The following is a 22,957-nucleotide window of genomic DNA, read 5'->3' as shown; positions in this document are numbered from 1 at the left end:
GTTCCAGCTCTACGCAAGGGATTTTAGGAGAGGCTAAGACCTAAAAGAATGCCTAATGTGACCTTAGATTATGAACAACACCCGCATTATACTAATGATAAGGAGGAGGTTCTAAAACAATGCATAAATGTGATTTGCATGGAGACGAAGTGTTAGGTGATGAGGATTGTTTAGTGTTTTAAACAATAGTATTGGATCAGCCTGAGAATAGTGAATTAGTGGATTGTTAATGGCTAGTAGAAGCCCTAAGAAAAAAGATATAGGGGTGTCTTATCATTGTTGGTGGGTTGCATGGAAGAGCCCTAGTTCTAGGCAATTTGAGACAAATTGCAGAAGAGATGGCATTGCTTGGAAGCCCTAGAACAGTTAAGGAGTGGATTATATGAGAACAATTTTGTCATAGTGTGAGGGCAGATTTGTTGTTCCCTAGGAGCAAATTTATGGAGCATCCAAAATCTTGACAAGTGGGCAGCCTTTAAAGTCCTTGTGTACAGTGATCATTGGAGTAAATGAGTTGTTAGGAGGCAGTGTACTGTGCCCTAGTTCAAAGGGTTACAATCGAGCAAACTCAATGATAAGAGGGAAAATGGTTGAAACCATAAGTTTGGTCATCTTTGGAGAAGAAGAGAGACTAGTAGTGGGCAAAAGTCAAAGACCCTAAGAGTTGATGATCTTAGCGGAGCAAGAGAGAAACTAGTGGGCAGATCAGTGAGCCAAAGCTCAGTCACTCTTGGAGTAGCAAGATGGTTGATAGTGGCAAGTTAGACAGTTGAAGATGCAGTTGCAGTGATTAGCAGATGGGGAGGCAAACTACCTGCCAGATGTGTTCAAGGTACGTGCACTGAAAGGGTTGTGCATGCGCAGCACCAAGAAGTAGGTCAAGTGTATATTGTTCATGGTAGATTGGTGATCATAGTTGTTGACATTAAGCCCTAGTTGTGTTCATGTATCATGGTTGTATGTAAGGGCCATGATCCCTAGTACATCAGTGCTAAGAATGGTGTATTAAATTTTGTAATATCACATGTAGTGAGTTAAAAAGTTTAAAAATTGTCATGTGCACTAGTTGATTCACTAATGTATGTTATTATGGTATGCAAAGAAGTGTTGTGTCATTTGATTGTGTTTGTGATCATGAGCTTAGACTCAAACCAAATTCTTGAGTGGCGTAGAAAAATCAATAACCTATACCTTATAGTTCATCTTGTCTCACAACAACCCAAAATTGTTTAATCAATGTATGTTGGGTTTTTTTTGTAAGATCAAAGTTGTTATATTAATGGAAAAGAAGCATAATTACATCATAGATGGTCTTTATTAGTCTACCACTAGGGAAAACTAAACTAGTAACATAGACACACAATTTTCAAATTAGCCTCATTGTTTCTAATATGTGGGTTTGAAAGTTTAAACCAAAAACAAAGAAAGAGCTTGACATGGAAAAAATTACATAAACTAGTAGGCAAGAAAATATCTTTGAGCAAAACGTAGAACAAAAACTGCGTTGAGTGATGTCCATGTTGTCCATGACTTTTGACATGCAAATGAGGAGTTCCTATTGGGTGTCTGCCTTGTCGATAAGCACACGAACCATGAGTTTTGACATGCCAATATAGGTTGATTGTTTGCATGTAAGCATAAGTCCTTACTATGGTGGAAGTCCCAATATCGAGAATCTAGTCTCAGGTTTCTCTCTCCATATGGTGATCTGGAACAAATCTCCACGTCTGCCTGACCTACCTCAACATCCTCTCACAAGATTGACAAGTCTACGACGAACCATGGCAAAAAGGTAAGCAAGGAAGGTTTGTCTTTGGGGAAGAGTGCAAAGGTGGGGTGGCACAAAGGTGAGAGGGACGGGGGTTGACACGGTGAAACAAGGAATTGGCAAGTAAGGAGGTTCAAATTTACAAGGAGGTAAGTGTGAAAAACCATGCAATAAAAAAGAAGGTCGAGAAGAGGAACAAAAAGATAAAACCTTAAATCCAGACTAGAGAAAGCAATGAGAGCATAAAGGCATGCCAATCTTGATATGAATTGATTGGAATAAGAAACAAAAGTCCAAACCTAAGTAGCACAATCCCTTACAAGGGAGAAGCACAAATGATAACAGAGTCGAGAGCCACGATGATGGATTGCTAGAGTGAATGCAAAGGACTCCATGTCGTTGCAATCTAGATCAAATGGTTCTGCATTGTTGGTCCTAGGGACTAGACATCATAATTGAAGGATTGTCAGGACTTCCAAGTTCTTTTGTCTACTTGCACTGCTAACATCCCCCCTCCACATGAAATTATAGTTGCCACCTCAACCTCTCAAGGCCATGATTTTGTGCTTCATTCTACTAGTGTGAGATCCACAAAGCCTCCTTTTCTTTCAGACGAAAAAAATGCCAGCGTATATTATGTACCAGTGCATAAGTTTCAATATGTATCATACGAAAAAAATGCCAACTTATATTATGTACCACTGCATAAGTTTCAATATGTATCATATTTTAAATAAATTGCATAGATCTTCCAACAAACCAACTAGTAAGAGAGCAAGACATATTTGCCATTGTTTTAGATAACAACAACATTAACATCTTAACACCAAAGGAAATAGTGATTTTCCGAATCCAAAAATGCCTGAAAACATAACAAGGAACATAATTGGAGCTTATGCACACCCATCTCCCTTCACAAGTTTGCTTGCAGAACCATGATCACCTTGCGTGGATTGAGGTTGTTGGCAACATGCCACCCTGAATTAAACTCATTAAATGTCATTATCATCTCGATGAATGCAAAATACACACCCATCATAGACAATAAAGGTATATTAAGTTATTTGCTAAAAATGTCATAATTTTTCCCAGCCGCCTTAATTGTATAATAATAACCATATAATTATTTATTAATTTCATTCTTTGCATCTTTTTAATTATTATGATTTATAATTATAGTCATTACAACTACTACTCTAACATTCCTTGTTATGATTATTGTTTCCATCTTACACAAACCCCTTAATCCCCTCATTCAAAACATGAATATAAAGATTTTCTAACCTTTATATGCACTTAACATATATTTAAAAATTATTGAAATTGATGTTCTAACCTTTATATGCACTTAACATATATTTAAAAATTATTGAAATTGATGTAATAATAAATACTCATCCAAAATAAAATTAATAGCAATAAAAACTATTACCAAATTCAATATTGTGTACCATTCTCATTTAAAAAAATAAAAAAATTAATTGACTTAAACTTATAAACACAAAATTACACAACATAATTAATTAAAAGACGTTAAAAAACAACAAAATACAAACACACAAATTTTAATTTTAATTAACTAAAACTTATAAACACAAAATTATACAACATCCTCACTTAAAAATAGAAATAGCGAAATTAATTTAAAAATATTAAAAAACAACAAAATACAAAAACATAAATTTTAACTCCGAGAAAAGGTTTAATATAACTATCATTTTCTTTACACATTAAAATTTAATAACTTAGAGATATATTAAAATGTTATTCACATTATTCACAACTAAATATTATTACTTCAATGTGATAACAAGAATACATTACATAAATCTAAGATCAAGAACATCTTAACCTCAAAAGAATTTAAAACTCAAATTAAGAAAATTAATTTAAACGAGTTAAAGCACTCATTTTTTAAAAATTAATAAACATTTTAAAATTAAAAACCATCCAAATATAATTGATGCCGTTCAAAAGTTCTATCAAATCTCCTCATCTTCCGGAAAGATTACAAAAATTAATTTAAACAATTTAAAGCATTCATTTTTAAAAAATTAATAAACATTTTAAAATTAAAAACCATCAAAAAGTTCTATCAAATCTCCTCATCTTCCGGAAAGATTACAAAAATTAATTTAAACAATTTAAAGCATTCATTTTTAAAAAATTAGTAAACATTTTAAAATTAAAAACGATCAAAAAGTTCTATCAAATCTCCTCATCTTCCGGAAAGATTACAAACTTGAACTTGATAGTTATTATGAGGTGCATAATGTTTAGACATATATGAGAACATTTATGTGCATGTGATTTTTCCAGGTCAAATTATGATTCCACATCTATATTAATTATCTTATCATGCTGTATATATTCTCTCAAACCTCCTTATCTCCCTCGAAGACGCTGACTTGAACTGTATAAAAATTATGTAGTACGCATGTTTTGACGGTTAAGAGAACACATTTATGTGATTGGGAATTTTCTGTAGTTCATCATCTAATAGCAATGTAATCTCCAAACTACTAATTGACTGTTCTTATGGCATTTCGATATGATTATTTAGTCCTTCATCTTTTCTGTCAGATTTTGTCCTGTGTTCTGCCAAAACCAAACATTGAATACCTAATCAGGTTTCAAGCATGAAATAGCATGAAATATATTTATTTAAAAGAACCAATTTACACACAAGAATAGCGAATGCAGATCCCAAAATTTCATAATCAAAGAACGATACGACTTGGCTATATTGTGATTCAAGCTAAGTATAGCCAGTTACCTGAAGAACGTCTTCTCCTAGATTTCTTCAAACTGAAGTAATCAAATAAGGGTGTTTCCGGTACAGGAATGAGTTTCACAATGGCAGCTAGTGGCCAACTGTACCACAAATTTACATAAATGTTTAAAATAAATTCCAGGTAACCAATATACAGCAATTGAAGACCATATGAAAGCAATGAACTACCATTAATTGAAACATTTAAGGGATTAATCTTTCAAACCTTATAAAACCAATTACAATGCAAATAAGCCATTTTTTCCAATTCAAGGGAGTGGTTGATGCAATTTTCCCAGCAAACTCAACAATCAAAACCTGCGAATTCATTCTGATAAAGCTTAGAAGACTTGAAAATTTCAATGGAAGAACAACGTAGCATTTGATCATCGGCGGCTAGTATTCCGGCATTTTTTAATATGATTTTGGTTGCTTAAACTGGGTCAAATGCCTTCCCCATCCTTAGGTTCAAGCATTTACGCTGCCAATGGTTCAGCATGCACTAATCTATGCTTACCTGAAGAACAAGTGTAAAGCTTATAATTCCAACGAACAAATGGCTTGAACGCAATCCTCGAAAGATATTTATCTGATCTGGTTTCCTTGAATTGAATTCATTGAATATCTACGTGACCATTTAAAAACAGTCAAGCCAATGTTACAGAACAATCATGGACTTTTTGCGGGCAAAGCATTTAAAGAGAGAAATAATACTTTAGGAACATATCTAAGTAAAGTGAAAAAAACTCGTAGCAAAGAAAAAGTGTATAAGAATTCAATCTGCAAACTTACTTGGCAAAAGACAAAGGCATTAAAAATTACAGTGTTTCTCACTTTGTTTGCACGGGCTGTCTTATCATGCTTTAAATCTAAAATGTCATTCCCCTTAAATGTAAGTACAAGGAGGACTGTAACTTGGTAGAAAGCCTGCACATTTTCAAAAACCATCAGTGCATCTTAAAATTCATAATATGATCTGAGACAATTCTTATTCACATATTATGTTTTAAGATACTAGATTTTTTATTCATTACAAGAAGGTGAATACATTACTTGAACAATGAGATTTCTCCACATAATGTTTGTGATGAGGGGTTCCCTGCATACAATATACCAAAAAGGTAAACAACGGTGATAATTTGTATTTTGACACTTCGAAGAACAACTTCAAACCAGCTAAATAAAAGTCCAAATACGGTTTTTTTTTTTTTAATGTCACATCTAATATTCTTCCAGAGCAGAGCACACAAAACATCTTAAAAGCTCTCTGCATAAAAAAATGTCTAATTACAGGAACATCGAAATGATGCCCATAATCAAGATTCTGCATAAAAACCAGATGAGATTAGAAAACGAACCATTTAGGGGAAGTGCTCCCTAAACAATTCTCTAACGTGATTTTATAGAGCATTTGCAATTGATCTATAAATCAAACCACACGTGCTAAATATACAAATAATGCCTTGATAGTAGATTTACTTCCAAACTGCGCTCTTTATTATGAATCTGTTGAGTTCCTAGAACTTACTAGGCAAAAGGTGTAACTCCTGTATTTTGTAACCCTTAGAGAAGGGTATGGCTCTGCTGCACCATTAAATACTACCATTTTCTTAAAATCCCCCAAAACTGTCTGTACATTATTTGTCTATTACTTAATTTATAGTGTTTGATTTGCTTCAGATAATAGCGTGAAGTTTGCTCACACCATGTCCTCCCCACTTTAGAGGGGCTTATTTCTATAAGCAGTGATAATGTTAGATGCTTGATGCGCAGAGTTTCATGTTTCCATGTGTGGTGTTCGACAAAGGTGTCTTTCTATTAGATTTATTTACTGTCTTGATGCACAGAGTTTCATGTTTCCATGCGTGGTGTTCGACAGGGGTGTCTTTCCATTAGATGAGTTATTTATTGTCTCCCAAGAGTCCAGGTACACAGTTCGTGTATCCCTACAGGTTCTAATACTATGTTTCCAGCAAATTTTGGTATAGAGGCGTGTGCACATCCTTATTTCCTAGCTTCGCACAAGGCAACATACATGGATTGTCCAGGGAACTATTTGGCAAATGCTATACATAAGCCATTTCTCCCATCTCGTGAAATACTTGGTATGGCGCATAGAATCTTGGCTGTAGTTTTTGTTTAAGCTTTTCCTGAGCAATATTTGTTCATAAGCTTGAAGACCTAGAAAAATGCAATCCTTGGTTGTTATTGTAATTGAGATCTATAGTGAAGCACGACCCTTATAAGACCCTTCAAGACTTGTGGGTCTTGATGAGTCATATGCCAAAACGAGTCTCTCATAGACTCGTGCATAAGAACTTTATGCGTGCTGACTTGCATAAGACTCGCATTGACTCGTTGACTCGCATATGATTGGTATCAAACTCGTATGGACCCATATAAGACCTGTCCGTAGCAGCAAATTTTGACTTTTTTTGTTTTATTTTTTTTCTCTGAATTTTGCCAAGTCTTATATGGATCGTTCCCGATTCTTGTACGAGTCGCCTAGTCAATAGCTAGGCGAGTCTAATACAAGTACAAGTTGTGCAACGCATTGGATCTATGTCTAAACTCTATAATGATATTTCTTTCGGATCTTGTTTATCAGATAAGAATTTTAAATTTACAATGAAACAGACATAATCATCTTGATCATTTTGAACTGAATGAAATGAAAGAGACTTGCATCTCATCCATTCCTATATAGTATATGCATATACTAACGAGGAGCATACCTACCAAAGATTTAATATTTAAATGACAATATATTGATGATCAGTGTATACACGGTGTGAACACAGAATTGAAATGTGCTCACTTTTAGCAAAGGTAAAACATAAATATATTGAATCATGTAAAATATTAAATCGGGTGGAAGAGAATAATTGCAAACATTGAATACAAACATCGGTTCATGAAAAATAAAATGTTATTTAAGGGCGTGGAAGAGAACTATAAAATTTGAATGCTAAAGAAGATTTATTATTTAACAGCCCACAACAGAGTGGATGGTGCTTAGAGCCGTCACCTCACTCTCTTCCATTTAAAAAAAACTAATTAAATTTTCATCATTTTTAAGCAGTTTTACTACTCAGTTGTGATCCATTGAGAAACCTGTCCATGTCTCTCTATATATATAGAAAAAAAGAGAGACTTTCAGGCCTGACATAATCATGTCATGTCTCTATATCTATAGAGACAACCAAAGATTTAATATTTAAATGACAATATATTGATGATCAGTGTATACACGGTGTGAACACAGAATTGAAATGTGCTCACTTTTAGCAAAGGTAAAACATAAATATATTGAATCATGTAAAATATTAAATCGGGTGGAAGAGAATAATTGCAAACATTGAATACAAACATCGGTTCATGAAAAATAAAATGTTATTTAAGGGCGTGGAAGAGAACTATAAAATTTGAATGCTAAAGAAGATTTATTATTTAACAGCCCACAACAGAGTGGATGGTGCTTAGAGCCGTCACCTCACTCTCTTCCATTTAAAAAAAACTAATTAAATTTTCATCATTTTTAAGCAGTTTTACTACTCAGTTGTGATCCATTGAGAAACCTGTCCATGTCTCTCTATATATATAGAAAAAAGAGAGACTTTCAGGCCTGACATAATCATGTCATGTCTCTATATCTATAGAGACAACAAAAGGAAAAAAACCAACAAATTATTAACAAAGAAAAAACAAAGGAAAAAACAAAAAAACTTTCAACCCTGACATAACAAAGGAAAAAAACAAAAAAACAAAAAAACTTTCAACCCTGACATAACAAAGGAAAAAAACAAAAAAACAAAAAACAAAAAAAACTTTCTAACCCTGACATGTCTATTCTATTTTGGAATAGGGCTTCCAGAATTATAATTTAATTGTTAATACCTCCACAGAATAATATTCTAAGTAGTAGCCACAAATCAAAAGTTGAGATTTATCTCAAAAGTAGTTATTCACTTTCTTCCTTTTTAATTAAATTGATTAATTAAAAAAATGTCACATGAAAATGTGTCATATGAACATGACTTATGCCTCCACAGAATAATATTCTAAAATATTTTAAGTAGTAGCCACAAATCAAAAGTTGAGATTTATCTCAAAAAGTAGTTATTCACTTTCTTCCTTTTTAATTAAATTGATTAATTAAAAAAATGTCACATGAAAATGTGTCATATGAACATGACTTATGTTTTTTTGGGTATGTGGTATTAGTAAGCCGGTATTGTAACAAAAGTTCAAAAATCTCCATGGTTAAAAATCTTGTGACATATTTTTTTTAAATCTATATGTTTAACTCATATATTAATTCATTTTATAATTAATAATGATAATAATAATTTAGAATGAAATTATAATTTGTAATGTCTCCTATGGACTAATGCCCCAAGGGACGATGTAGTCTATCAATCCTCATAGGCTATAGTCTCTGATCAAAGGGAAAACCTCAAATTACCGAATGTTTGGGCAACATGGGGTAAAGTTTTGGGGAAGCTAAGGCAAAAAGCCCAAAGTTGGGGGTTGCCACAAACCCCTCTCAAATAATTAAGGAAGAGAAACCCCCACAAGAAAATCTATAAATACAAGAGGGTTAGAATCATTTGGATCATTATTGAATTGGATTAATTTGTCTCTATTTTCTTTGAGCCTAAGGCTCTAAAGGTTTAGAACCCCTCTCAAATAATTAAGGAAGAGAAACCCCCACAAGAAAATCTATAAATACAAGAGGGTTAGAATCATTTGGATCGTTATTGAATTGGATTAATTTGTCTCTATTTTCTTTGAGCCTACGGCTCTAGGTTTAGACCCCCTTCTTAATTCGCTTCAATGGAGTTAATTCCGCCCTATCCAATCTTTTTCTCTAGTTTCAGTGGAGCTAATCCCACCCTGGAGCTAATCCCACCCTAACTAGACATCTTCTCTTGTTTAGACACAAGTTATGGGAGAGCAATTCTGATTTGAAGAATTTGGCAAATTGTGGGATCTATTTTGTTTAGATGAAACAACAAATACGATACCTTCATGAGACGAAATTTGGTACTCTCCTGAAGATAAGATAGATAAAAATAATTATATTTATGTCCAACTAATGACCACAAAGTAGGTCAAAGGGATTATTGAGTACAATGATGTCCATACAACGTGGGAGAACCAAACTCTCCTATAAAAAATACAATGCATGAATATAAAAGGTACAATGCATAAGCATAAAAGATACAACGTATGGAATGCTTTGACGGAGAAGATCCAGGGGCTAATCGGTCTAAGGATTAGACCCATCTCTCCTAACATCTGACGCTGACTGAAGAACACTGGAAAAAACTCCACAAAGTTTGCTGGTCTAATGAAGGGCTAGTGGGAGGTGCAGACTCTCCACTAAATTGTTGTCTAGGGAAGTTCATGCATTGCTGAGGTCTGGGGGACCTACTCTGTCTCCCAAGGACTAATCTGAGACTGTTTTGCTGTTGAGAGCTTGTGTGGCGGGGTGAGGTCTCACGAATCCTCACTCGTCTAGAGTTTGGATATGAAACAGTATCAATCGTTCTCTTTGTACCCCTGTTTGAAGGTAGTACCCTGAAAAATGTCGTGATCCTCTGTGTGGGGTCTGGTCTAATGGGAGGCTGAAGAATATGCACTTAGAACCTGAGAGCCTCCTGCATATATAGGTCCAAACATCTATGATTGGGATACCTTAAAAAGTCTGCGAGGGTCTAACAGTCTTTGAACAAGCAATGGAAACTTCCTCTAATCTTGTAGTAGATAGGGCATCTAAAAATGATGTGCACCTACGTCTCTACTTCCTGTAAATGACATACCTGGCAGATTCTGTCTCGTCTTTCATCTGGTGGTCCGTCTCTACCCGAAGTCTATGAGAACCTACTCTAAACTGGCCTAGAGGAATGTGAAGATCATGCATCCAATGGTGAAACATATATTGGGGTCGAATAATGAGTCCGTCTCTCAATTCCAAGAAGCGCTCAGCGTAAAAGGCCATCGTAGGGCGCAACCCTCGCGAAGGATTGACCAAGGTGAGTTGGACGAATTGCTTGTAGATGTCCTCCCTGATGATCTTGTTCAACTCTTGTCTAGTAGGTAGAAGGTGACCAAGAGCATCTAAAGAACATCGAAAAAGAGGAAGACGATCCAACTGAATGCCCATTGACTCTAATAGATTTGAAACTCCTATAAACCAACATCTATACTGGCCCAAGGGAGTAGAACGAGCAATAGTCTCAAAAGAGAAATATGCCAAGTAAGGGTAACGCTCCCTACTCTTTATCAATTTTGCAAATCCCCGGACATGATGCAAGAATAAGACCAAACTAAAGATTGTCTCAAGTCGAAAGGGTTGAGCTCCAAACTCTGCAAGGATGATGTGCTGAGGTACTGTCTGTTTGCATCTAATGATGCGGTGGAGAAGAATCTGAACTCTCTCAACTAAAGCTCAATCTAACTCAAGTAAAGACGGTCCCCAAATCTCTAAGCCATATAGAATAGTGGGATAGATCAAGGTGTCAATGAGGCTCATCTTGGACGAGATGTCCTGGAAGTGATGTTGAAAGCACTGTCTCTCGAGAAGGGATAAGGATCCATATCCTTTGTTGATCTGAGGCTGAAGCGCTGGTCACAAACTGAAGTGGGGACTTGAGAATTGCACCCCCATGTACATATACGTGTTGGTGATCTCAACCTCCTTCCCTTTGAATAGGAAGTGAAGGTTCGAAGTTTTCTTCACCCCATTGAAGATCATAATCTTGGTTTTACCCAGGTTGACCGTCAATTGTTGAAGATCGCAAAACAAAGCTAAGGCCTTCCTCTTCAAATATAGGAAGTTCATCATCAGAGTCCATCGGGAGATCCTTTCATTTCTTAAATGCAACACTTTCATCATATATCACATCTCTATTCACTTCGATTCAGAGTCCTTCCTTTACGTAGATCCTATAGGCCTTAGAAGTATTATTGTAGCCAACAATTGTTCCCTTCATGCCCAATGGATCCAATTTCTTTCTCTTGTCCTTCGTTATAAGAATATAGACAAGACAACCAAAAGTTCGAAGATGGTCAAAGCTTGGTTTCTACCCAGTGAATGCTTCTTCGTGAGTCATATTCTCTAATGACCAATGGGGACTTAGATTTTGAATGTATACAGTTGTCTTTGTTGCCTCACCCCACAAAAAATTTGGCAAATCTTGATCATGTAACATGGCTTTTACAGTTTTTTCAATTGATCGATTCTTTTGTTTTGCAACTCCATTTTGTTCGGGATTGTATGGAACTATCAGCGCCCTCTTAATCCCAGACTCCTTACAAATAGCTATAATTTCCTTTGAAGTATATTCACCTCCATTATCAGACCTCAATATCTTTATTCTCCTTTCTGTAAGGTTCTCCACTTCAACTTTGAATTCTTGAAATTTGACGAATATTTCATCCTTGGATTTCATCAAGTAAACCCAAGTTTTCCTTGAATGGTCATCAATGAATGTTACATAGTAGAGATGACCACCAAGAGACTTTGGAGACATAGGACTAAAAACATCGGAATGAATGAGGTCCAAGATTTCTTTTGACCTTGAAGCATTGCTTCCAAATGGTCTCTTGGTATATTTACCCAATGCACATCCCTTGAATACTCCTTCATGATCTTCCTTGAGTTCGGGGATGCCATTTACCATTGAATATAGAGTTGGTAAGATTTTGTAGTGAAAGTGACCAAACCTTCTATGCCAGAGTTCACATGGGCTGACTTCACTGAGAACCAAAGCTTGAGCGAGGGGAGTAAATAATTTGTAGAGTCTTCCTTCACGAATCCCAATCATCATTGCATTTTTGATGCTATAGTTTTTATCCCATACTACAACCTTTCCATCTATGGAAGCAATTCTATCTCCCTTACCTTCTAGACATGAAATGGAAAGTAGATTATTTATGCAAACCTATAACAAATAAGATGTTGTTTAAATGAATATTTCCTCCATTCTCCAGCTCTAGAAAGGCTGATCCAATTCCTCTCGCATGATAGCTCTTCTTGTCACCAAGTTCAACAGAGTAAGAAGATTTTCCTTTTGACAATGCCTTCAGTTGCTTGTGCTCACCAGTCATGTCTTGATGCTCCACTGTCAATCACCCACATATTTTCATCTTCAAATGTGCCAGTGAGTGTTAGGAATAGTCCTTTGTCCTTTGTAGATATCTTGGTCATATCCTTCTTGGGAGAAAATAGATCCCATAACTCTTTATTTCCCTTCTTGAGATAACTTGCTACCCTTGTACATTTCTTTAAGAAATTCTTCAATGTAGTAGATATCTTCATCATGCCCTTAGCCAACTTTAGCTCTGATAGGGCAGTAATCTATAGGGCAGTAGTTAGGATGATTTCTCTTTTCTTGATAACTGCTTGTGATGTCTTTTTACTTTTCTTATTAGCTTCTTCTCTTATTATTATGTGTGTTCTCATCATCAAACAACTACCAAAACAAGAACAATAGTACACAAAAACATAGGATATAGGCAACTAGCCCGGGGGCAAATTGCAAAAACTCTCTACTTGAGAGGAAAAACCGTAAATCTCTTCTCTTCTTATAGATTTTTCAATTGACAAATTTCAAGACCTCTAGACCAAGACCAATACCCTTCCAAGTCCAAGTTTGACCTCCTTGATGACGTGCTTCCTTTGTCTAAGTCAAACCTAGTCAAATCTCTTCCAGCAACACAATTTCGACCCCTAGCTTTAGAATTTCAACCTCTACTGCAGGTCTGAAATTTTCAACACCTTGCAACTGTTATTGCATCCACACATGCGAGCAAAATTTAGCCTTCCAAGGCCTCACAACAACTTTGCTTGGCTTGCTTCCTTGTCTAGGGCTAGAAGGTGACCTATTAGGCTCTTCTTCCAGCAACTTGAGAATTTCGACCTTGCAGCAGCGAACCCTAGCCTTTCTTCTTCGCTTGTGTGAGAGAGAATTAGCCCAAAAACTTCTTCCTTCGTCTTTCTCCTTTTTCACTAGCCTTCTTGTCCTTTCTCCTTTGTATAGATGATGAGAGATGAATGTGTGTCCAAAGGAGATCGAGTTCCCTCCTTTATATAGGCTTCTAAGGTGGACGTGGCTCCTCAAAATAGGCCAACTTCTTAGCTTCTAGGCCAACTTGGTCTTGGAGGGTATTCCAACACTCTTAAATACAAAAATAATTCTTTTTACAAGATACAATGTGCCCGATGGGGTCTTCAACATATGAACAAGACTCTTTTGACTTTTTTGATGGGGTCTTCAACATATGAAGAAGACTCTTTTGACTTTTTTGCCTAGGACAAACCCTAGAAGCACTTAATGGGTGCTTGACCTCTAAAATAGAAGACCTTGAGCATGAAACCCATGCTCCAAAAATAATAATAATAATGTTTCTTTGATTTTACAATATACAAGAATCAAAAGTACATTTCATGTTTATGAAGGCCAAACCTAGTTACACATTTTTCAACAATTATGGTTGAATTTCTGAAGTATAATTGCTTGATGATAATGTGAAAGTGTTAAAAAGTATATCAATATCATTAGAAATAATTATCAGTTTCAGGAATCTGTGCTTGTGTGTATTGCACTTGTAAAATCAACATTTCAGACACTCCATCTATTTCAAAATTATAAGGCTACTCATGAATGTTGGAGCTTAATTTAGTCCTCCTGACATTTCTTCGGTGACATCCATTGAAAAGCAGCCCCTTTAGGTGGTGTTGACTCCAGTAGTCCTTTCAATTATAAATGAGAATGCCCTCCCTTCATATCGTATACTCTAAAGAAATGTGGTGTAAGACAACATTCAGTCATAGTGTATTCTTTGTTATCTCTTTTAGATAGCTTCTACTCAAGGATCTAACTGTGCTACTAAAGCAGTGTCCTTCTAAGAGATGCATGTGATTGTTTCATCAGGGATCTAATTGGACCTGAAGGCCTTTATTTTGGCATTTTAGATAATTGTGCCCTTTTGTGCAAGTGTTGTATCAGATTTTCTGTTAATATCAGCAGTATTTCTCCCCCTAAAAAAGATTGTGGATCCAAATCGAGGGACTCAAAGCTTAGCAATATTTTGTGGGGCAGCCTATTGGCTGCAAAATGAATTGCATTTTAGTCCATGTTCCATTTACCAAATTGAAATTGTCATTAATGTCTACAAACAGCAACACGCCATAAAAACTGGCAAAATGCATTTGGTCTCCCAAATAATAACGAAAGATCCTGTCTATCATTTTTTATGGCAGGAAACAGTATATGAGGGTGACTTGTCAAATATTCAAACATGGAAAACTAAACCTGAGCATGTATTGGAACCAGTTTTTTGCTTCAAATTTCGAAGACATAGCTTCATGCCAACTATCATTTATATCACATTTGCAAAAGCGCATGCCTTACTATCAATTGATTTGTAAATTGGGTTTGGTACATGCATCTAGTTTGTTCTTCATTTCAAACAGAACCATGTGATGTAATTCGCTGTTAGTCCCATATTCTCTATTTCAATAAGTTTTGGCATTTGCAAGAATTATATAGCTTTTAATCCTAGCAGTTCCAAGCTTATATTTTTAGTTAAGGAACTGTCCTTTATAACAAATGTCCTACCTGCGCCCTACTGGAGGCCGGATCATGAGGTGATCAGTTGGGGCTTCAGTTGCCAACGCAAGGGCTCCAAGAGTGTCCATGATAAGGTTGACCCAAAGAAGCTGGAGAAAAGAAAGGTTGGATCCAATACATAAGAAAAGAAGGAACATCTAGGAAACAGATCAATCCCCAATTATTATTGAATCTGAGACTAACCTGAACAGCAGTCAAAGGAACATCTCCTGATGAAATTGCAGCAACAAAATTAATCGCGAGGGCTGCAACATTTACAGTGAGTTGAAACTGAATGAATTTCTGAATGTTTGCATAAACTGAACGACCCCACCGAACTACCTGGAAAACCAACCATAAGGAATATGTAACTTCTGAAAAAAAGGCAAGTAGTTTTCAAGGATTAAAACAATTATCGATGTTTGTAACAAACCTTCACAACTGATGCAAAATTATCATCTAAAATGATGATATCTGAACTTTCCTTGGCAACTTCTGTTCCTTGGATACCCATGGATAGACCAATGTCCGCCTAAAAACCAAGACAATATGAAAATAAGTTCATCAAATATAAAACTGAAAATATCCTTGTAATGGGAAGACTGGGTTACAGAATCAAAATATACAGCAGTATACAACAATAAAATCTACCTCATGAAGTGCAGGTGCATCATTTGTTCCATCTCCAGTTACTGCCACGACATGACCTCTTTTCCTCAGTGCTTGCACCAAGTTAAGTTTGTCTGTAGGTGAGGATCTTCCCATTACCTGCAGGCAAACAAATGGTGTCCCCCCCATTACAATTTTCATTTACAAGATGTTGTCATAGGTATACACTTTATTTTTGTGTGAAAAGAGGAGCTGGAAAATGCTGTATGCATACTTACACAAATTTTGTCCACAAATTCTAGCCTCTCATCTTCACTGTAGCTGCGAAATTCCCTACCTTCAATGATAGCATACCGTTCTGTGGCTTCGCTTGGCTGTAGTATGCCACATTCAATAGCTATAGCTTTTGCTGTGTAAATGTTATCACCAGTCACCATGCGAACCTATAAAAATCAATAAAAAATAACAGCACAAAATAAAGGGCTTAACAAGTCAAATCACCAATCCAAAACATTTTGACTAGACATTTTTCTTGAAACTCATAAGTAACAGCCAGTTGAAAACATAAATAAATATCATAACTCATCGTTGCATTTAAAATTTTAAAGTCACAAAATCAACATGAATTGCTTCAAACCACACATTTATGGTGAAAACTATGAATCCTCACTTTTGATGGTTTTACTGAACATGAGTAACATTTCATTGGCAAAGCATAGAATGTGATTTTATCTTTGGTCTGTTGCCTGCAGAATAAAAACTAAAGCATGCATGCAATGTACAATAGACTTTCCATGAACAACCATTCCAAGAGCACTACTCATTCAAGCACACATGATAGTATCTTTGACCATTTACCTTCACACCAGCCTTTTGACATATATTCACAGCTTCTCTTACATTAGGTCTGCATGGATCCTGCACAGTTTAACGTCTATTGTTATGCTCGACATAAACAAAGGTGAAACAAAATACATGAGAGCAATTCATGGGCTAGAAGATATGTTTAGTAGTTAAACAGAAATCATTAACAAAAAGATAACATGGACCAATCCTTTACATTCAAAAGACATTCTTTAGCAACAAGTCTATAGAGGACATATTATTAATCTGAATTCAATAAAATCATGTAGTTGTAACATATTTCCCTGAAAATTCTGTTTCAAAAATTATTTATTTCGAAAACTAAGCACCTTTACAGTGCTGTAAATGCAGTTTGGGCATTATAATAAAGTCATACACACCCTCAGAAGAAACAAAAAGTTCACCCATATTGTGGATACCTCTAACTTGTAAGTCATTTTTCCTACAGATCTTCCATGAAAATAAACCACAATGTTCTGTAGCATTTTGGTCACATAGGTAGTATAATCTGTTCACTAGTATAGTGCAATGTGTGATGTATCGCTTGACATCTTATACATCTTATATATCTGTTTTAGTTTCATATTTATGTGGCAGTGCATTTGGTTTTGCTTAAGATGTTAAAAAAATTTGAAAAAAAAAAGAATATTTTTTGAAGTCTGCCAATATTCTCCCCAATGTTGCCAGTAAGTTTCTATCCAGATCTTTGGCAATATATTCAGACATGATGTTTGCAACATTGACTAATAGCATAGTTTCCTATACAGGTAGGAGAAGCTGTTCACTATATTGTTCATCCAAGGTATGTTATCTTAAAATATGTTGCCATTATATTTGTCGTTACATTTGGGGAAGAAAAGCTCTTCCACAATCAAAAGCAATTTTATAAACTCAAATATATTAAAAACTTGATGTATGTATATATAACTTTATATAATATTGTTTTAATAAAATTATACAGATTATAATAAATTGATTAATTATATCATTAAATATACATATTTAAATCATATGTATATATGTCAAATCAGTTTAGTCTGGGTGGTTGTTATCATCCCCACCCAGGGAATAGTTGTTATCATCCCCACCCAGGTTCAAGTCTCGTAAGTTGACATGTTGATACTTTGGAATAGAGTAACTTTGTTGCACTCTTAAGTGAGTCTATATTGGGGACTGACCTAGTACCAGCAACCTCTCTCTTGCCTTTGGGCTGAGAGGGAGGTGGACATTCTTCCCTGAGCAGTACCCAATGGCCAAAATTTTACTTGCAAATATATATATATATATATATATATATGAACTTCAAAGCAAATTTTATGAAAGGTTTTAAAAAAGTGAATTTTTTTCTTTAACTTCATTATCGTCCAAATTCAAACAAAGACACAAATCAAGTGACTTTGGTTGGAGGAAAAAGACACTGACATGCAAGTGAATCCTAGTGATGATGGAAAAGTACCTAGTGGTTGGATTGGGGTCTATCTCATTCCGCATCCCAGCTAGAGAAATTTTCGATCTACATTAGGTAGCATATGTTCCTTGTATGACTGGAAATCTCCTTTTTAGTGTCTACCATATTTGAAGAATAGCACTAAGTTTGATGATTCAGAAGTGATCATTAGAAGTTGTAACCCCAATCCTAGTTGAGTGTTGGCCAAAGGAATCATGGAGGGTGGCTTTTAGGTATTGCTAGGAGATCCAATCAACCAAAGAGCTTTATTGACCAATAGTCACAGTTTATATGAGCTACAGCACAAAAGATTTGGTCATGTGCCCTATGGTTCCTTACCTCTTCTAAAAGGCATGGCGGCCAGATTCCCTAATTTGAAGGTGGAGAACAAAGGAGTGTGCAAGGGACATGCACTCAACAAGCATGCTAATGCTTCTTTCCCAAGCAACGAACACAAATCATGAGGGACTCTTGATCAAATTCATTCAGATATCTCCACACATATGTCATTAGCATCATTGACAAGTAATCTTTAACATGTCACTTCCATTGATCACTCTTCCAGAAATACCTGGCTATATTTTATGAATACCAAGGATGAGGGCTTAAGCATATTTCAAGAGTTCAAAGCTCTTGTTAATAACAAAAGAGGCAAGAAGATCAAGGTACTGAGATCAAATAGTGGAGGGGAGTGTACTTCCAATGTATTTGATTCATTCTACAGAAAGTTGGGATCAAGAGGGGCTTGATAGCACTGTACAACCCACACAATAGAACCAGATTGCTCCAAGAAAGAACAGGTACATAGTAAAGACTGCTAATTCTATGATTCATGACATAGATCTACCCATGAACCTTTTGAGAAAAGCATGTTATTCTGCAGTCTACATACTAAACAGATGTCCTCATAGGATGTTGAAGGTCAAAATTTAGGAATCTGATTTACATTCATGTTCCAAAAGAGAAGAGGATGAAGCTTCAAACCTACAACTGAAGGGCATTCCAGTTGGCTACAATGAGTATTTTAAGGCTTACAAGATCTGTGATTGTTCTCGAGGGAAGATACTAGTAAGTCAGGATGTGAATGTAGATCAGGATGCATGGTCTTCCCAAGAGGCACTAGTGTTGATTAAGGATACAATGCTTGCTACCCCAAGTGTTGATTCACATATTTCAAGGAGTTCAAGTTAGATAGGTTCCAATACAAGTACAAAGATACTTTTATCACCCAGTTCAACCAAGAGGCAAGGGTAACTTACACAGACATTGCAGGAGGCAATAGAGAAAGTTGGTGCTTCAACAACTTTTCTGGTAAGACATCCTCCTAAGAAATTCCCTAGTTGTGTTACACCAATGTCTTCCATCATTGATAGCCTTCCAATCATGAGGAGGCAGCAAATGAGCAGCTATGGCAAGATGCCATAGCAAAGGAGTACAATTCCAACAGGAAAAATGATATGTGGGAGATATTACTTGGACCAAAAGGAAAATCAGTGCTTAATTCCAAGTGGTTATACAATGTGAAGCATGCCAAGAGGCTGAGTTTCTTGAGGAGATTTGATTTTTCTTAGAGGGACAAAAAAATTCGATCTCTCTAGATTGAGAAATTTCAGATGCAGAGGGAGTAGTCCAGTATTTTCGCAGGATCTCTAGCTAGACGCAGTAATTTTGCAGCAATTTGCTAGAGCAGAGCTAGCATCGGGTGGAAGTAGAGCACACACTGAGGGAAAATTTTCCTCAAGGAACTTCTAGTCTCAAGAAGTTCAATTTCCCTTGCAGATTAGCAATTGTTGTGAGCAAAGATTCTCACTCCAGAAGGGAGTGTGAATAGCCTAGCAACAGCTGATTAAAAGGGAAGAGAAGAGTTTCGACATTTGTTGAGATGGCCACTGTTGGACTTCGAGATCAGGACAGGTTGAATGGAGCTTCCAACTATGTCATCTTGAAGGCAAGGATGTCCTTCCTTTTAGATGAATATGGCCTAATAACATATAGTGATGCAGTGGTAGCAATGCCCTAGGATCCAGATCAGGGAAAGGAGTACAAAAAAGAGATGGAGCGGGAAAAGAGGTTGATCCTAGACAAAGTCTAGGATCACATTGTTTCACACATAGTTGGCAAAGATACTGCCAGATCAGGACAGGTTGGATGGAGCTTCCAACTATGTCATCTCGAAGGCAAGGATGTCCTTCCTTCTAGATGAATAGGGCCTAATGACATATAGTGATGCAATGGTAGCAATGCGCCATGATCTAGATCAGCTAAAGGAGTACAAAAAGGAGATGGAGCGGGAAAAGAGGTTGATCCTAGACAGAGTCCGAGGTCACATTGTTTCACACAAAGCTGGCAAAGAAATTGCCAAAGAGATATGGGAGACTCTCTCCACATTGTACCAGGGCACTTCCGAGCAGCGAAAGATGTACTTAGAGGAGAAGTTGAGGCTCATCCAGATGCAGAAGGGGGAAGTCATAGACCCCTTCCTCACCATGATTTAGGAAGTTTTGGATCAGTTGTCAGTTGTTGGGGCAGCGCCTCAACCCAAAAAGCTTGTGAGAATAGCACTCAACAGTGTCTCCGAGGATTGGCAGGTCTTTTTCCAAACCATAATGGGCAGAGACATGTTACCAGAGTGGGACAAGATGTGGATTGACTTGCAGCAAGAGGAATTGAGGTGAGCTCTTCTAAAGAGCTCCATCAATGGCAACAGCAGCTGACAGAAGCAGGTGAATGAGGAGAAGGATGTGGCCCTCGCATCTAAGGGTCCCGGTCAGGGACAGGGGGAGCACCGAAAGAAGAGGAATTGAGGTGAGCTCTTCTAAAGAGCTCCATCAATGGTAGCATCAGCTGACAGAAGCAGGTGAATGAGGAGAATGATGTGGCCCTTGCATCTAAGGGTCCCAGTTAGGGACAGGGGGAGCACCGAAAGAAGAGGAAGGACCTGTTGAAGGTCAAGTGCTTCAGATGTGGTGAGCTTGGTCACTACAGTGCCCAGTGTCCTCTTAGAAGGAAAGACAATAAGGAGAAGCAAGACCAACAAGCAACATCATAAAAGATCGATAGGTTGTCCTCAAGGTTGGAGGAAGACTACGCCATGTTTGCTAACATACCTCCAGGAGTGATGTGGAGTGACTTGGTTTTGTAGCCCTAGAGTGCTACAGGTGGGCAGGATCCTTGAGGAGTCCACCCCTTGGATCAATACAAGGCTACGGGCACCTACGATATTCAGTAGCAAAATGGATCAGTGGCAGTAGCTACATTCAAATACAAAAGTGACAGATGCAATCTGTTGAAGGAAATGTAACTAGGCTAGGTCTTCATAAATGTAATTTTGATATTTGTACTTATTCAAGAAAAGAGAAATTATTTTTTGTATTATTTATCAATGAGTTTCTTGCTCATTGAAAATAGGTCAAGCGCATTTTGAAGTGCTTCTAGAGAGTCAAAGTCAAAATGTAATTATGATAAGACCCTTTGAGGGCATGTTACATCATGTATAACATCATACAAGGTCAAGGGAACACCTCCAAGCATGGTCAAATCCTCTCCTAGCATCAACGTGGTCTCCAAGCAGCAATACGATGGGTAAAAGTTGAATTATAATGCAAACTGTAAGTCGGCCTAAAGGGAGCCAGTCAAGTCAGCTTAATTGGAGGGACAGTCCTCTATTTATAGAGGTTGTCCACTCCAAAAGATAACACACAATCTCACTCTGAAATCCGCATACAATAGAAGACTAAAAAGGGACGAAGATAAGGCAGGAAAAGGGTTACAAGGACAGCAAAGAAAGGAGGAAGGACAACGAAGTTGCAGGACTGTTTTCTAGGGCAGAAAACAATCACACATGCAAAGGAATAAGGACAGTCTACGGCCAGATCAATAGTGAAAGTGCAATAGCATATTTTTCATGGTTTGGGCTAGTAATTAGGCCTACAAGGCCTCCCCCATCCAGCGAAGAAGCAAGGAAAAGAAAGCGAAGAAAGGAGGATTGTTCTAGGGTTTTTGTCCACATGTGCGAAGATTTCAGAAGTAGATTGTTGCAGACTTGACAGCAGATAAAGGCAGCATATTGAGAGACCTCACTTGAATGTATAACAAGGTCTACAAGGTCTCCAAGGAAAGCGAAGAAGTTCCTCCTTATAGCGAAGTAGAGAAGCCCTAATATTTTAGGGTTTCCTAACTTAGACAAGCAACAAAAAAGAACGAAGTACTAAGGAGCAAAAGTGCTAGAAAATAGAGGACCATGTGCCAAAAGCTATAGTGCAGAAAGAGGAAGGATTTGACTTGTGCTTGGAGGATCCTATAGTAAAGGATCTAGGGTTTGGTAGTTTTTCAAATAAGAAGCTTCAATAAGATAAATCTTACAAAGGGTTTTCCTGTCAAGTGTGGAGAGGGTTTGTCCTTGGCAGAGAGCCAAACTTTGTGTTGTTATTTTGTTTTGATAGCAGTTTGACGAAACACACACACTAATAAGAAGAAGAAGATAAATTGTTAAAGTACATCACAAATTGTTATCAAGCAACAAAGAATCACTTTACACTACTTTGCCCTAGATTCTCGAACAGAGTCTAGAAGCAGTCAAATGTTGCGGAGCACAATGCAGAGTTGGCAATAGTGTAGGTGGCACAATGCAAAGACAGCAGCGACGCAGACTCCTCAGTGATAGTGCAGATACTAGTAGCAGTGAAGACTCGGGAGACAGATGCATCATAACTGATCATAGTTGATTCAGTATTTAGGATGCTTTTAAATTGCAGGACCTGCATTTGCAACAACAACAAATGAAGATGGAGTTGCAGTGCAGATGCAACAACAATAGATGAAGAGGGAGTTGCAGTGTTGGCAATAGTTTAGCAGGGTCAGCAGTAACACAGATGCAG

General features: G+C 36.8%; 1 protein-coding gene across 12 annotated transcripts in view; it reads right to left on the bottom strand.

Moving 5' to 3' along the window:
* Nucleotides 1-3,991: 3,991 nt before the first annotated feature.
* LOC149241464 (calcium-transporting ATPase 5, plasma membrane-type-like) overlaps nucleotides 3,992-22,957 on the bottom strand; it is a 314,590-nt gene continuing 295,624 nt past the window's right edge. For all 12 annotated transcript variants that reach the window (XM_089373982.1, XM_089373983.1, XM_089373975.1 and 9 more), the window contains 12 exons: nucleotides 16,628-16,687; nucleotides 16,048-16,212; nucleotides 15,812-15,928; nucleotides 15,594-15,692; nucleotides 15,365-15,502; nucleotides 15,170-15,270; nucleotides 5,595-5,640; nucleotides 5,334-5,468; nucleotides 5,059-5,166; nucleotides 4,768-4,859; nucleotides 4,545-4,642; nucleotides 3,992-4,366 (listed from right to left, as the gene is read on the bottom strand). In XM_089373982.1, coding sequence (XP_089230108.1) covers nucleotides 4,305-4,366; nucleotides 4,545-4,642; nucleotides 4,768-4,859; nucleotides 5,059-5,166; nucleotides 5,334-5,468; nucleotides 5,595-5,640; nucleotides 15,170-15,270; nucleotides 15,365-15,502; nucleotides 15,594-15,692; nucleotides 15,812-15,928; nucleotides 16,048-16,212; nucleotides 16,628-16,687 — 1,221 coding nt within the window. In that variant the 3' untranslated portion in view covers nucleotides 3,992-4,304. The remainder of the gene's footprint in view (nucleotides 4,367-4,544; nucleotides 4,643-4,767; nucleotides 4,860-5,058; nucleotides 5,167-5,333; nucleotides 5,469-5,594; nucleotides 5,641-15,169; nucleotides 15,271-15,364; nucleotides 15,503-15,593; nucleotides 15,693-15,811; nucleotides 15,929-16,047; nucleotides 16,213-16,627; nucleotides 16,688-22,957) is intronic.

This window comes from Pinus tabuliformis, chromosome 8 (genome assembly GCF_031772625.1).
Source record: "Pinus tabuliformis cultivar Carrire ecotype Pingquan chromosome 8, CPIR1, whole genome shotgun sequence".
Classification (NCBI taxonomy): Eukaryota; Viridiplantae; Streptophyta; class Pinopsida; order Pinales; family Pinaceae; genus Pinus; species Pinus tabuliformis.
The sequence above is the reverse complement of the archived record's forward strand: the minus strand, read 5'-3'. Positions and strand labels throughout refer to the sequence as shown.